Genomic DNA, 16,786 nt, shown 5'->3' with positions numbered 1-16,786 from the left:
GACAAATCAGAACGATATAGCATACGAGGAAGTTAATGTATAGCAGTATGAACTATTATACAAATGAGAAAAGCACTAAAGCATGTAAGCATTACCTCTTCCGTTGTAATATTATTAATACCGGCGACGATCTCCGTCTCAATTTTATCAGATATTGTTGTTTGAGTGGCCGACGTGCTAAAAGGCGGTAGAGTGGTTGCGGGAAGAGGAGTCGTGGTAATATCCGAAGGGATGGTTGATAAAACGGTAACAGATTCGATGGTAACTGGTTCCACGGATCTTGTTCTCTCTGTCGACGATTCCTCATCCATAGTCTCTAATCGCGGAGATTCTATCGATGGAGCTGGAGCGGTGGAGATACTAGCTGTAGCTGTTATATCGGCTGATGTGATAGTCGTAGTGGTACTAGTAGAAGTTACGGACGTTGACGCGGCTTGGGTGGTGGTTGTAGTTGTCGTCGTGGTAATGGAGGTAGTTGTAGATGTTGATGGTGATGATGTAGTAAGTTCAGTGGTTCTTGTCTGCGAAATCGTTAGTATGCGATGTATGGCACGAAAAACGAGTGGTTAGTTAGTTTGAAGGGACGAAAAAGTTGTACAAATAGAGAACCAAGTCAGACTTTCGTTTGCGGAGAGATTTTCGCGATGCAGTCTGTACAACACATTTTAGAATGTGCGTTTAGAATATACGTCTGCACAAACGGAGTATACAGTTTGCAGAAACGAAATAGAGGCCAGCGTTAAAATACATAATACCAGTAGCTATTCTAAACTTTTTAAGCGTAACAATTCCCCGCAAGCGGCATAGTGAATGAGGAGCACAAACATAAAAATCTTGATGAAAACAATAAAAGGCCATAATATAAATATAAATGCTAATCAAAGAAACCACGCAGAATTGCGTTTCGATTATTTTGGTCAGCATTTATATTCACAGAACCACTTACCGTAGACGTAATTTTATTTTCTAATTCGCTTTGACTCATTCTTGGTATTATCACATCTTCATCGATATCTTCGCTCTGAAACGAAGTATAGGAACATTCGATCGTTGCAATTATTTCTGAACGTCTCATGCAATTTACATTAAAATTAGCATAGGTCATAATTTTACATTATTGTAACTCACCTTCCAATCGATCGTTTCTTCGCCATGATGATGCCTATGCGGGTGTTTGAAATCCGGTATTTCCGCTGTTGGCATGAGTGTTGGCGGTACTCGGGACTCATCGTTATCACCTTCTTCGTCTTCCTCGTCGTATTCATCATAATTATCATCATAACCGTCATAATCATCTGAATCGTAGTCGCCAGAACCGGCTTCCCGTCTGTTTCTTAAGAAGGAACTTGAATCCGTTCTGACGCGCCACGAAATCACAGGCAGCTGCAGAACTTCCGTTAGAGTACCATCCTTCGCCTGTTCGCGTAATTGTTTTACTAACTCCGTTTGATGCTTCCATAAATGACCGTCGCAGCCAACCTATGGACATGCGTAGATATATGTAGTTTTTTCTTACTCGATGAGGAATTTGTTTCAATCACAAAATGAGATATCGAGAGATATCGATATATATATATATATATATATATATATATATATATATATATTCTTAATGTAATATATGTTCTTAATGATTGATGAGAGAGAGAGAGAGAGAGAGAGAGAGAGAGAGAGATTGATTGATTGATTGATTGATTGAACTTTATTAGCTTTCTCAGCTATTTCATATACATATACATAATTATTCTACACTATTTACCACATATACTTTCAACATTCTCTTAAACGATTCAATTTTTACGCACTTCTTTATCTCGGTTGGCAAAGAATTGTATATTTTTATTCCTTCGTAAAACAGACTCTTTTACGCACTTCTAGTTTTACGAAATGTTAATACAATATTTCCGGCCTGTCTCGTTTGTTTATCACATTCACTTCCCATTATTTTTAATCTATTACTTAACGCCATCGGTGCCATGTTATTTAAAATTTTAAAAATAAATACCCGCACATTATAATATAATATATCGTTGCCTTACGGACATAAACTGCAGTGCCTGCAGCATGTGCTCAACTTTGATATATCTATTGCATTGCAAAATAACTCTCATGACACGGTTTTGAGCTACTTGAAGTTTGTTCAATTGCGTTTCTCCCATTTCAACTAATAGCGTAGCATAGTACTCAAAGTGAGGTGCTATGATCGACTTATGTACAATACATCTAGTATACGCTAATACGAAGTTACCTATTCTATTTAAGAAACTAGTCTTTTCCTATTTTCTTTAGCATATAATCACAGTGATCTTTAAATTGGAGCTTATCATCGATAATTACGCCAAGATATTTTATTTTTTCGATGCGTTCCAACTTAATTCCGTCCGAGCATCTCAATATAATATTACCTTTTTGTTCCTTTCTTACATTTCTGATTATCATGTATTTTGTTTTATTTGCATTCATTTTCAACTTATTTACACTCATCCACTCTTCTACTATGTTAACTACCATGTTCATTTTCCTCTCTAATTCCGCACTACTTTCCCCACTTACATATACTAAAGTATCATCTGCAAACATTTTTATATTGCATTCTTCTGGACAAAATTCTACTAAATCGTTTATATAAATTATAAACAGCAAAGACCTAGTACCGATCCTTGCGGAACTCCATATTCCATTTTGATACACTTTGACCATTGATTATTAAATCTAACTTGTTGTGTTCTATTGCTTAAATATGATTTAAACCACTTTAATACCATCCCTCTCATTCCGAATTTTCCCAGTAATCTTTTTCTATTTATCGTTTCAAATGCCCGTTTTAAGTCCAAGAATATTACTCCTATCATTTTTCCCTCACTAATTATCAACTTCCAATCATCAATGACACTTTGTATCGCTGTTTCGCACGAATGATATTTTCTAAATCCCGACTGATGTTCTGTTATAATATCATTACTATGCAAGTACTTTTCAATTTGTTCCTTTACAAATTCTAAAACCTTCTCATAAATTGGTAATATATTAATTGATCTATATTCACAGGCTTTCTTTGGTTTTTCTATCTTAGGAATTGGTATTATTGTAGATGTTTTCCATCCCTCCGGACATATACCATTTGTTAATGACTCATTTATTACTCTTAATAGTTCATCTTTTATCACTTGAAAACTTATTTTTAATATATCGCTAGATCCCCTCATCTGTTCCCTTCTTCTGTGGCAATGCCATAATAATTTTTTCTAATTTCTGTACATTTATGCATTCAAAATTTTCAATTATGCCCCTGCTTTCTATAACAAAGATAGTTTTTGTACTTTTACTGTCATTTTTTCTTATATAATAGATTCTATTATTTCCTTAATACTCTGTATATAAAATATATTAAATTTATTCGCTAAAGTACATTCTCCTACATTCTCTAATATTTCAAAATCTATATTATTAATTTCTCTTGAACCCATAGTCTCTCCTCTTATGACTTCTTTTAAGGTTTTCCACATTAGAACAGGATCATTTTTATTATCATCTATCATTTTTTCATAATATTCTTTTTTTTTTATTTCTAATTTAATTACCATATTTCTTTCAATTTTGAACTGCAGCCAATCTTGTTCATTATACGTATATATCGTATTACGTATATATCGCCCTCACATATGCTTCATTTCTTTTATTTGTAGCTAATCTTATATCATCCGAATACCATTTTTTTCCTTCCCATAACTTTGGAATTTTAAACTTTTTCTTTGGTGCTATGCTATCTAATGCCGCTACCATATTCTGAACAAACTTCTCTGCTCTTTCATTTACCTATAAATTATATCTTTGTTCCAATCTTTTTCCTATTTCGTATAAAAATTCATTTATTTGAAATTTGCTGAAATCCCTACTAATAAATTCTCTATATTTTATCTTATTATTACTTATATTAATTTCAACGCTTATCCATGAATGATCTGATACTTTTAGCTTATTATATACTTTACAGCTTATCTTGGTATTTGCGAAAATTAAATCTATCAAAGTTTGACTGTTTTTTGTGATCCTCGTCGGCTTATCTACATATTGCTTCATGCCCAAGCATAACATTTCATTTATTAGTTTTTTCGCGTAAAACATATCCGTCATTAAATCTATATTAAAGTCACCTAGCATAATACATTGACCTTTCGTTACTAGAAGATCCACTATATCCTCTAGAAATTTTATAAAATCGCCATCTGAAGCACAGTGAATGGTACACAACTATAGTCACGCCTTTGTATATATTATCTCTCATCTCAACCGCAACGCATCAGCAGTTAGATTCTATCTTCTTCTTCGCTATTACCTGATATTTGATATCCTTTCTTATATAAATTACAACGCCTCCTGTATTTCTGTTTTCTCCATCGCATCTAACTAAATCATATCCCGGCACATTTAATTCACTATCTTCGATTTCCGGAACGAGTCTGGTCTCCGATAACGCTATGATTGCCAAATTCATCCCCTTTATGTAATCTTGAATTTCGTCTTTGTGCGCCATAAGACTTTGCGTATTGGTGTATACAATTGACTCCTTCCGTGATTGCTATTTAGTAGACTCCCAGCCAGTTCTCTTCTTCTCCTCCTCCAGCGCTCTGATGAAAGTCGGACATTTTCTAAAGCATCGTCGTCATTTATTTTTAAATTGTATATTTTACTCTTGTGCATACAATTTACACATCTCATCTTTTTTGCCTTACACTCGCCTGCTCTGTGATTCCCAGCACATTTATGACATGTTTCCTGCCGCTTACAATTTTTGGCAATATGGTAGTAACCCCAGCATTTAAAACATCTCTTAACACTATAATGACTAAACACACGACACTTCCTTCATCTGATATTTATTTTCTCTCTTCTTAGCATTAGCTCATGAGTCATTTTATCTACTTCTAGTATTAAAGAATCGCCCTCAACAATTCTCTTCATAATTTTTATGCTAAATTCTTCATCTTCTCTGCCGTCGATTGTATTCTGCTTCTTGATCGTATTAATTAAGATTTCATCTTTCAGCTGTATTTCTTCTTCTCCAACATTTACAACTTTTATTTTCGGTCTTATTTTTTTCGGTTCTGTGATCTTGAAGTCTTCACCTAGCTTCTCGCGTACTGTATCTTTCAGTTTTTCCATTTCTCCCTCGCTCTCACATCCCAGAATGACCGAACCTTTACTTCCTTTCCTCAGCTTTGTTATTCCTACCTCCATCTTCTTTATAGCTACTTTTTCTTTTACTAATTTCTTGGTAGTTTCACTCTCTTGTTCCTTTAACGATTGGACAATTAAGATGCTTTCTTTCTTCTTATTTTTTACTGCCGCACTATAACTTCCTAATCCTGATATTCCAGTGGTTTTCTCCTGCATATTCCTCTTCACTTCTTCAAGTTCACGCCTAAAAGTTTCCAACTCTTCCCGAATGATTTTTGCAATCATCATCTTAATTTCATTTTTACATGCTACTTCATCTTTTATCTCCTGCAGCACAACGCTTTTTATTTCCTTCTTGCACGCACAGCAACGATACTCTGCATAATCAGATTCAAGCATTACCGACTGTTATCCTCAATATCGATAAATCACCACGCGTTCCACTAATTACTTACCTTAGCATGGTCGCCGAATAATCTACGTCGGCACTTTAATTGACACCTGTCTTTCAAGCACCAGAATGTCACATATAAATTCTCACCTTTCTTGGACTATTCAACACATTCCGACTAGATAACGCACACACATATTTATAGTCGATACTATCATCACTGTGGAAACTCTTGTTCCCCTCCGCCCTCTTGGGTCACCGTAAAAACTATGATTTTTACGGAGCGATGTAACACATGTCTGCCTCAAAAAGAGAGAGAGAAAGAGAGAGAGAGAGAGAGAGAGAGAGAGAGAGAGAGAGAGAGAGAGAGAGATCGTAAAATAAGTTTGTGGTTACACTTTATATTTGTACTTGTAAGACAAGCAATCATTAAGAATCAAATTAATCGGATATTATGAATCTCACCTGCCATTGGATAACAGTCAAATGACTCTCTTTGTATTCATGATGTCTAACATTCCCGGATCCGGTATAGATGATGGAGGAATCCAAAGCGGTTATATCCTTAATGCCTTGGGAATGCATCGAGAATGCGCTCTAAACAAAATAAGTAACTAAAAAATTATATAATAGATTTTATCTTTATCTTGAAAGAAGAAATTCAAGGGAGTAATAAATTAAATAATTTTTTATGGTTTTCCCAATAAGTAAGATTCTTTTCTAATTTTCTAAAATGATATAGTAGAGTCAATACCGTATGCATTCCCAAAAAACCCGCGAGATTTTCAATAGCATTCACTCTAGCGATAGGCGACAGTTGATCCATTCGCGCATCCAGCAAAATTGCAAGGATCGTCTGATCCTCTCCGTCATCGCAATGCGCCTGCAATTAGGATTGTATTATTTCGCATAAATTGCATTCTTTGTTTTACACCTATTAATATGTGAAATTTCAAGGATCTAGGTCGCCGACCAGATACAGTCGCAATATGTGTAATTGCGCAAGGCAATGCGTTACGCGCGCAGTAGTACCAATTGGTGTCAATCAGTTAACAGTCACGAGACTAACTTCTTTATATTTAAACGTAATATTGGATGCAACGGACAACCGTTATTTCAATGGATTTATATCGTTGTGCAAAGCACTCAGAATTTCATTGTAAATTCGTCAAACGCGGATTTTATTGCGCGCGACTAAATTATAGACTGAAAAATGTAGCATCCAGAGAACCAGTTATCTTTTCACACATGTTTTTCGCTCACGTTTCACTCGAACCAAATAAATTTTCAATGTTATTTTATTTTACTTTTTATCACATGAACACATAACAGAGAAAACGCTTCTAATAATTTAAACACGGAACATTCGTTCCAAACGAAACGTTCATCCTTTTGTCTTTTCATTTTTAAGTTTTTAAGTTGTATTCATAATCATTACAAAATGAAAAATTAGAAAACATGTGTCACGGAAATCTATTATTATTTGACTTGAATAAGAAATTTGAAACAATGCCAGCAATACGTTTTCGCGTTAATGATTCTCTCGCTGGTTTGTTATTCGTTATGCCGAGTGAGCGATTCAACGATATAACTTACCTTGCCGTCTTTATGCTTGAGTTCTTCCAGTTTCTCAGGTATAACTTGCACGACGAACTGATCCCTGGCGGTGTTGTGATGCTTGCCGATAGCTGTGACGCTCAAATGATAATTGCCCATGTCCTTTTTCGACGGCACGCCCAGCAGCGTAGACGCGGCGTCATCCCAGTGCATCCATCGTGGAAAACGATCGAGATTGGCAGTCTCATGAACCTAACATATTTCTAACATGTGAATACTATCGCAATATCACAAACTGCTTTCCGAAAGGGTTCGCGATGTCTTTATGCGCTAGGTATCGTTGATTATGTGAACTTTTGAATCGCCTTCGCACGAACGAAACGAGTATGCCTCGTTGGCCGAATAATCTCGAGGACAAAGGGAAGACCAAACCATTCAATCTAAGAAGGATTTCCGGCCGTGAGATTCGCCGAGAGACGATGGGGAGCAAATTGAATCGCAAATATGGATTCAACGAGAGATGCCGAGAACGCGCCGGCAGGGGCCTTGAGAGGGAAGAAAATGACAGATGTGAGGACAAATAAATCAATAGCGTTCAAGCAGGGCGGCGGGCATCGCTGATACTTGACGGCTGATACTTGACGAGATTCGATAAATACGAAAGAAGAACGCTCTCAAGTAGTCTAAAGCGGCTTTCGGCTTCGACGCGGCTCTTTAGTGAATGTTGGATGTGAGTACGATGTATTTAATAAGATTTTTCTTATTCCTTGTACAAAAGATCTTTCAACGAGATATAGACGTGCTCACGTGCAATTTGCTAATACATTTTAATAAATACAGTACATATTTGTTTATTAAATGTTAAATCCTTTTTTTTCTTTTGTCACATCTATTAAAGAATTAAAGTTTCAAGATATGCAAGAATCTTCTTGCGAAAGTTCACTTTCGAGATTTAATTTAATTGAAGATTCGAGTAACGTAGAACAGATATTTTTTTCATCAGGGACTCGAGCTCTTTCGTAATGCACGATCGGTAGGCGAGGTCTTCCGGTCACGTCCCAAGTTCGTAGCTGAAGAATAAGTTGCGGAGTCGCGTCGGGGAACTTACCTCGTAAAAATCCACGTTCCCCGAAAAAGCTTGGCGCGGTATTTTCATCCTGAAAACGTGGCCGACCGGGACGATGGAGTCCGGCACGCCCCACGCCCTTTCGACCCGAGAGGCGTGTCTCCTGCCATCATGGGATGATGATCCGTGCTCGTAACGATCGAATCGACCGCGGGCCGTGTGATGATTAATCAAGACGGGCCCGATGGGCACGTTGTCATTGTCTTCGCCGACGTCGTCAAAGACTAGGTCGTCTTCCTGCAAGCTCAGACTCAACGCCAGAGGCAACAGGAGCAAAATGCACGCGAGGATGTGAGGATGCTTCTTCATGTTTTGGGGAAGTCTCAGTCACTGATATCATACCATACTGCTACGCCTGCAACAGGTCAAGCAATGTTCATTTAGTCCGAGTCACGATCGTCAAGATAGCCATCAAACGATGTCAGTGTCGTAATAATTAACGCGCGCGGTTGATTCGTAAAATCCTGATTGTTGAAACGAGAACGCGTGCTAAAACAAGATCATCGAAATGAGCTCCTAACCTCACCAAAACGCCATGATATCGAATACAATTTTTCATCTTTCCTCTCAAATTGAGATAAATGAATAATCTTTCTTTATCACATCGTTTGGCGCAATGTTGTTTAAGATGTATGTTGATTAATCCTACACCTTACGTAAAAATAAAATAAAATAGCTAGATTACGTTACATGCCACGTGATACGCTTTGATAATACAATAATTCAATAAATAATAATTTTAATATATTTATATTCTTAATTATGCACTCTTTGTCTAAAGAAAAGATGATATTCATGAGGTGTTTAAAAGGATCAATGATATACAAAATTAAAATAAATAAAATATAGTCGAAGGCGATATAATAGAATAGAAGGCGTTCTATATCGATCACTGAACCAACAATCAGACTGATAATTGTGCACACTCGTTGTTCACGTTATCGAACATTTGACGAGTCTGTTTAGATTCGGCTCAAGAGACTATTGAAACATTTTTGTAACGGAGGGAGCGAGCGCATGCATCCAATGATGTCCAATGAACATTTATCCAATAAACACTTCTATCATTGTTTTTTTGTCTCTTTTTATTACTCGTTTCATCAAGCTCCTGTTTCATTAATCGATCGGACAATGAGGAGTCGACGATTAAACTGCTGGAGCTGTCACGATCGACGACCAGTCGATAAAACCAGGGGATTTAGTTTCATCGAAACGTCATGTATCCCCTTGCTTCGAGCGTATTTCGATGCGAACGACTGATGGCACTATTTTGGCGACAACATTTACTCAAACAGTTTAGAACGATCGAATAATTTCGATCGTTCGGGAACCTAACCCGACGACTCTTTCTAATCGGCGTCACCCAGCCGCGCGACAAATCGAGCGAATTAATCGAAACGAGGACACTCATCGTTTATGGAGAATTCATCAGTAAGCTTATTTACTTACTACAAGATTATATATATGTCGTGCAAAATTGTGCGTATTTATCTTCATTCAACTTTCGAACGCTTTGACCGATTAGAATTAGATCGATAAATAACAATGAAAATTCCGAGATCGCGGAACAAATCGAATCATAATCATGCCGAGTATTTTTAGCCGTCGACAATTTAAATCAAACTTTAATGCGAATTTGAGCAGCTCGTATCTCTTATCTTTGGGAATGACGAAATGACGACGTGTGGATTTCAAGAATCGAGAACACGCGGATTTGTTGGTCACGTTTCGTATGAGAGTTCGGATCACGGATTAATTGCGCTGATGAAAACGAGGGCAGCGCGATACACTAAACCCATCTCTCGCCGGAGCGATTGCGAAGACGGTCAACGGACCGCGAAGGTTACCTAGTGGGTGGGTAGACAATTGAGTTCATGCGAGGCGAGATATAGCAGTGAACTCATTACTCGTCACTCGCTATACCGCGAATCCGACAGCCATCTTAAAAGTAGCGTGATGGAAAGTCAGTGATACGCTTAGCACGAAGATAGTATCCATGACTTTATAATAAATCTCAAAAAGTTTGTTGTAGAACTATGGACGTTGAACGACGCGAGTGTTCTTTCTCTGCTCGACAAGTTATTTATTTAACGGATAGACTATCTTCGTGTCGTGAATCAGCCGTGACACGAATATTGAATTCTGATGTCACACACGACGCGCTGTGATTTTTATTGGACGGTACGCAGTTGTCCGGCAGTTGTCCGATGAGGATGAGCGCATTTGGTGACAAATGATTTAAATGCCGGTGCAAAACAAACGCAAAACATGGAGGGGAAAAGCGTTTATCGCCTATATATTATAGGGACCGATTGCAAAATGATCACTCTTGTAAGCGTCCATCCTAACATTGCGAATCCCCACGATTCCGGCCTTAATGCGATTTCACGGTCGCGATACACCGTGCAATACGAGAGAACGAATATTTATCAAAGTCTAACGATATCGAATATCGAATATCCCGATATCGATTGTTCGACGCGGAGAATGTTGTTGTTTGATTGTCTGGTGAACGCGATGTAATTTTCCTCCTCTGCCTTCGGAAGATTCCGGGAATAAGCTATTTAAACAAAACATGTGCTGGAAACAAAGGATAATTGTATACGGTGTGTAGTGTGAGCGCGCTGCGTGCAAAATTCATGTCGCTTGACATGAAAAGGATGAAAAATATCAATAATGGAAAATATTGAATTATCGTCGGACATCTATGAAAGTCCCCCCACAATCATTTGAGTAATAACATTTATCACATTTTGATATCCAACTATGCGTTATATCTTTAATATCCTGCTTTCGTCTATGCACCCGTATAAGCGTTCCTCTATTCAGACGTGACAATTTGTCGCGCGTTCTTTGCCTCGAGTCGAGTTGCGTTGCATAGCATGCGAGATGCAAATGCATCGCTGCAGGTACAACGTGCCCCGTCGTTGCGGGACACGCGTGCGATGAATGCAAGAACAGTCAGACCGGCCGATAGATCGGGCAGGACGCTGAACGGAAGCGCAGGAACGAAATGGAAATCGATAGAATTCCGAGAAACGACGCGAAGCGAGAGCGAGAGGTGTATTTGACGTTGCGGCTCATTGCACATCGATACAACACGTGTATCTTCGTCTTATCCATATCAGTTCACCGCAAATCCCGGGATACGCGCGATGTAAGATTTCCCTAGTGAAAAGTCGTGATATTTCTCCATCAGACGGAGGCGTCATAAATAGCGCAATTGCTTTAAACTCATTCATATAATGCCGCTGTTAAGTTCATTGATAACCCACGCATTTTATTTCTTTTCTCCAAAGCTGTTTCATAACGTAGGTCTTTCGAGTCAGCGACCTTAGACAGATTAATCGATGCTGATCCTACGCAAGTAACGAGGCAAAAAGCATGAAAGAAAACGCTTATATAATAATCCGGATATAATAATATTACAATAAGATTTTTTTGTCGCAAGTGATTATCAAATCCCGGCATTGAGATTCCGGCAAGAAGATTGCTATGAGGCGAACCCGCCGAGTTGACTTTACGTTGATAGTTATTTCTAAAAATTTAAATGACGCACATGAGAGGTCTGTGTACAGAGAATGAAATTTTTAAATAAAAACACTTTGAAGCATCGTATGGATATCATCCGGTTTCCTTGCGATCTAAATTTAAAGCGACAACGCGGCGCCGTGCGGCGCGTAGAATTTTCTTTCGAGATTCTTCCGCATCTTCAAACGAGCATAAATCGAAGGGGGGAAAAAAATATAAAATAAACGGAGAAGAGAGGAAAGTCTAGAGGCAAAGAGGACGATGATTAGTTTCGAATCTCCGAAAACGAGATTCCATAACGAATGCTATGAAAAAGTAACTGGCATGTACAGCAAACAATAATATGCGAGAGCGCAACGATTTATTCAGGATAAATGCTTTAATTATAGATGTCGTATCACTGACGCATACCCATTAATGACACTCTGTTGCGTAATGCAATATCGTTATGCGTGTGACTCGCGGGCAAGTCAACTACAATGACAGTCGGTCAATAATATCAATCGTCGCTTCCGTCATATCAAAAGAAAAGCCTTCTCACTGTATTTTTCCTCAAGAAATTTCCACCGTAAAGTGATTATTTTGACCAGAAAGTCTCATGCTTTCCTAATAAGTTTCAGGGGTCTCTCCGAGGGGTCTCTCCGAGTGTCGTTGAGATAACTGCTTTTCGTGCCTCGTGTACACAGAGACCAACGTTTACACAGTCTTTATTCTTCCAGATGCTGCTGCTGCTGTTATTGCTATGGCAGTCTCGGAAATAGAGCCAACGACGCCACCTTTCTTTGACTCGATGTTGAAAACGACATCCTGTTTCAGCGTTAATCATATGATGGTTCGTCTAACAACACTGTCGCGTAGTGACACGTAACTTTTCGGTAAGCGATATATTTTATTAAATAGACTGAAAATATATACTCGTATAATTAAAACATGCCCAACTCGTGCGTTTGCAAATCGAACGGTTTTATTAGCAGAGCCATATTTTCAGAAAATGCAGCAACACACGCGACGATCTCGATACTCCACTGATTTCTCATTTCGCGCTAATTTAATGTAAATACATGCAGTTCAGCGATAAGTATTTGCATGTGCAACGTGGCACATAAGAAGCGTCGGAGTTTCTATTTGTCGCAGTGATGACGATCTCTCGGCAAAGGGAAGTAACGTGATACCTTGCTTACTTACTCGGTCTCTCTGCATGTAATTTACTATACACCAAGAAGAATCTTAATTACGTCGCGCGGAGTAATTATGCACGGTGACAGGAGTGTCGTCACATTTATGCGATCAAATATGTGAATAATTGGATGCCCGATCGCATATTTAATGAGAGAATGACATTGTAAAAATCGTTGATCGTCTCGTCAAGTATATTTTAAGATTTTAATATCGTCAAGTTTCATCAGCAATGTGCAAATTCGAGTCGATCTGCGGCACTATTCTCTGGTTCTCCGAACAGAACAACAAAAAGAATTTTCGTAGAAATGCGAAAACTTGAATTAAATAAAATATTTCGCGAGTATCTCAAGAGAGAAAATGACTTTGACAAAAGTTGGCGACTTACATCCCGATGAAAAGTGGAAAAACTGTTGAGCTAAAAAATGATTCTGCCAGGCTTTCAGTCGAACGATGTCTTCTCGGTTGTTTAAGCTATGAAGAATTAATATTTTCGTTGATGTGAACGTGCCCAGAGAAACATCCTGTAAATCATGCCATTCCTGCTATAAATTGTCATTGTCAAAACGAAGAGTTTTACATGATGTTTTATTTTGGTAGAGTAACAAAATATTCAAGATCGAATTAATTTACTTCGGGCTTGAAACATTCTGGTGTAATGAAAAATCATTAATGCACCCCTCCGGGAACGACAAATAAATTAAATCATAAGCGTATTTAATAAAGCTCGACCGTGCTCAGCGTTTCATAAACACTTAGGAGTTAACTCCTTGTCCTTCGAGATAAGGCAAAATCATTCTGCACTCTCGGCCCGTTTAATATAAAATATGACGAAATGTCCCAGTGTCCGGCACTGAACAATAGTGACACTTTACAGGAAGACAGCTAAAAATTTTCGTAATTATACGGGATATGCAAAACATATATTCCAAGTAGAATTTACAAAATTTTCATCCTTTCATCCTTTTTAGAATTTGCACGAATAAATGATCGAAGAGAGAAATATCGTCGTTATAGAATTAAATGAAGATATCAGTATGATTAAATCATAATTATATTATACATAAAATGAGCGGACAATTTTATCGATTCAAGAAAGTTGGAAGAAAGAAATGTCGTTAACTTTTTCAAATCTTAACAGCTTTCTCACGATAATACATCTAGGATTATTTTAGGCATGCTGGCAAAAGTTTTCTCGGCCCGATGAGGATTAAGTACCGTTAATAAAGCAATCGCGTGTTACTGCGTAATAGCGGAGCAACGGCTCGTATCAGACGACCTGTGCACGCGGACATTTTGTGCTTGGCCAAGCTAAATTCGGCACTCCGTCTGCATGGTCTAATAATAAATTAATAACGTACTATCGTGTTGTCCTACCCTTTTCTTCCTCGGTTTTGTACCTTGGCAAAGTCTGTTACATGTGAAACGAAAATTTATTGCGCTCTTTATTGTGCGCAGTTACTAATCAGTTGCGGCAGGTAATAATCAAATTATTGCCACGCTTAAGAGCGAACAAGAGAATCGCGGCGTTCAAATATTGTACGGGAAGCAATAAAGTACATAGATATATTTATTCGGTAGAGAGGACGCACACTCTTTTTATCTCTCTTGAATTTCTCGGCTGTCGCGATGATCGCGATGAACGCAACGAATAGAGCTTTAGACAGGAAAATGGATTTTAAAAAACAAAAACTCTTTGTGACTTAACGTGAGAGGATGATAGACAAACGCCAGAGATCCATCTTATGTAGAAATTGTTTTCTGCAGACCAGAGGTATTGACATCGCGAAGAACTCTTAAACTCTTTTACAGAGAGGTATTTTACTGAACCGATTTCCAATATGTAGAGCGAAAATATTATACTTACCGGATGCTGTGTGGATGAAATGAAAATCGAACCTCTGGCATCGATGAATTTCATGGCAGCATCATACCTGCTGCCTATCGCTATGTAAACATCAATATAAGTTGGGGAGATGTTGAGGAAGGTTGGCTCTTTTATATCTTTTAGTCGTGAACTCAGATATTGACAGACTGCATTTACATATATTCGTGCGAATCGAAGTTCCCGCGGGGATATTCCGCGAGAGCAGATGCGTTGGTGAGTGATGTAAAATTATTTCATGAAAGAGAAAAATCGAACGGATATGATGATTGTGGAAGTCTGAGGAGAATTTTCTGGTTCTGGAAATTCTTAATCCTTGCGATGTATTATGCACTGCACGAATTAAACAGAATATTTGCTAATGCAGAAAATGCACGAATTGTTTGTGAGAGTATCGGAATGTTTACATAGCTCCTTGATAAAATGTAATGCGATATTTTGTGCGCTATTAATGTGAAAAGAAGAAAAAAATAAAACAGCTGAGTATTAACATATAAATGATTTTTTGCATATTGCATATTGATTGTTGTTAATCGTACCTGTATTCTTGATCTCCTACTTCTACACACAGGAGAACAGGAATACTCTACTCATAATTTAAAATTATTCTCGATAAAAACTACTTGCCTTCGACTCTGTGTCTGGGAAATCCATATCTGCAGAAGCTAGACTCTGATATCTGTAGTCTAATACTTAAAAATTTCATAAAAATTTTACGCTATAATTTTGCAGTTAAATGAATTGGCAAATGTATCATGCAAGTTTGGTGTAAAATATGATATTACGTTTAACTAAATTTACAAGTTATAAACTCCGACGATAAGCCCGGCAGATCATGGCCGACATCCACGTACGTGAAATATCATGATAGTCCCATGTTACACGAAACAAGGTAAGTCAGACGTCAAGTGGAGTCAACGTACTTCGAACGTTATCTCGTTCGCGTTACGATCGATAAAAGTCACAATGATTTTTTTATAAATATCGCGAGAGTTTTATCGAAACAATGTAAGGAAAAAAAAAGATGAGTCCAACCGGTATCCCTTTTCCGAAATACGATTCCGTTCGGAGGTTTTCACGCTGCATGTTCCCACATGAATGAAACGGCGAGAAAAGGGGAATCGACAATGTCGCGAGCGCGAGCGAGATATATCGCTGGATAAACGCAACATCCCTTCAGTACTCACTGTTATTGCGAAATATTGTGCAGGTCACGTGCTCATTGCATCGAGACGAGGAGACAAAAAGAGAATCGTCCGCCTGGACAAATTTCCTGCTGGCCGCGCACGAACGATACAACGGTAAATGTCATATGGTTTTATTTCTATGCTAGGGGATATACTGGAGAGAAATATTTGCTTTGCGCGAATTCTCTCGTATGACTCGTGCAGATTGAAAAGCGAGATAACTGAAATGAACGACGAGCTTGGAACAAAAATCCGGCCGGATCGCCGTCGCGTAGCAAATGACCATGCAAATCATAATTAACCCGTGAAGATTAATAGATGGACATGTTCTATTTAACGATTTACTCTTCCTCCGTACGCGTGGGCCTTCCTCGTCCTTCGTGATTCTTAAACTAATAAACGATTGGTAACCATCATTTAACATGGCTCTCTTACATATTTATTATGCAATCTTAAATGCGTCTTTGTAAAACTATGACGAGATAACTCTCTTCCTTGAACATATGCATTGAGTAAATGTCTTCTTTCAATGTTCAGAATATTTATCCTTGTACTCCAAACATATTATAAATATTTTCGGTAAATAATTTATCTAATTTTTTACGATATGCTTATCTTTAAGCTCCAAGTGCACGCTTTATATATTCATGAATTCACCATCGCTCGCTCGATTGCGAAGGTTCGACGCGTTGTGATAACAGCGCCGACGTGAACTTGGTGAATAAGGGTATTGTGAGAAGCACGGCTGTCGTTCT

At 38.0% G+C, this 16,786-nt stretch overlaps 1 protein-coding gene and 1 long non-coding RNA gene across 10 annotated transcripts in view; one reads left to right on the top strand and one right to left on the bottom strand.

Annotated features, from left to right (window-relative positions):
* Positions 1 to 16,786, bottom strand: part of LOC105427147 (uncharacterized) — a 43,719-nt gene that overhangs the window by 6,865 nt on the left and 20,068 nt on the right. For 7 of the 8 annotated variants that reach the window (XM_089081185.1, XM_089081180.1, XM_089081184.1 and 4 more), the window contains 7 exons: positions 8,235 to 8,607; positions 7,166 to 7,378; positions 6,324 to 6,452; positions 6,035 to 6,166; positions 1,129 to 1,479; positions 947 to 1,021; positions 96 to 521 (listed from right to left, as the gene is read on the bottom strand). In XM_089081185.1, coding sequence (XP_088937311.1) covers positions 96 to 521; positions 947 to 1,021; positions 1,129 to 1,479; positions 6,035 to 6,166; positions 6,324 to 6,452; positions 7,166 to 7,378; positions 8,235 to 8,561 — 1,653 coding nt within the window. In that variant the 5' untranslated portion in view covers positions 8,562 to 8,607. The remainder of the gene's footprint in view (positions 1 to 95; positions 522 to 946; positions 1,022 to 1,128; positions 1,480 to 6,034; positions 6,167 to 6,323; positions 6,453 to 7,165; positions 7,379 to 8,234; positions 8,608 to 16,786) is intronic. The other variant, XM_089081186.1, reaches the window with a different exon arrangement.
* On the top strand, positions 9,903 to 15,342 carry LOC105427149 (uncharacterized). 2 transcript variants are annotated; one of them, XR_016140225.1, is made up of 3 exons: positions 9,903 to 10,985; positions 12,503 to 12,658; positions 12,772 to 15,342. It is a non-coding gene; the product is annotated as an uncharacterized LOC105427149 (long non-coding RNA). The 2 variants fall into 2 exon arrangements; XR_967855.3 differs by having other exon boundaries at positions 9,903 to 12,658.

The sequence above is a fragment of the Pogonomyrmex barbatus genome, unplaced genomic scaffold (assembly GCF_055798465.1).
Source record: "Pogonomyrmex barbatus isolate J1 unplaced genomic scaffold, ASM5579846v1 scaffold4, whole genome shotgun sequence".
Lineage (NCBI taxonomy): Eukaryota > Metazoa > Arthropoda > Insecta > Hymenoptera > Formicidae > Pogonomyrmex > Pogonomyrmex barbatus.
This window is presented reverse-complemented; position numbering and strand designations above follow the sequence as displayed.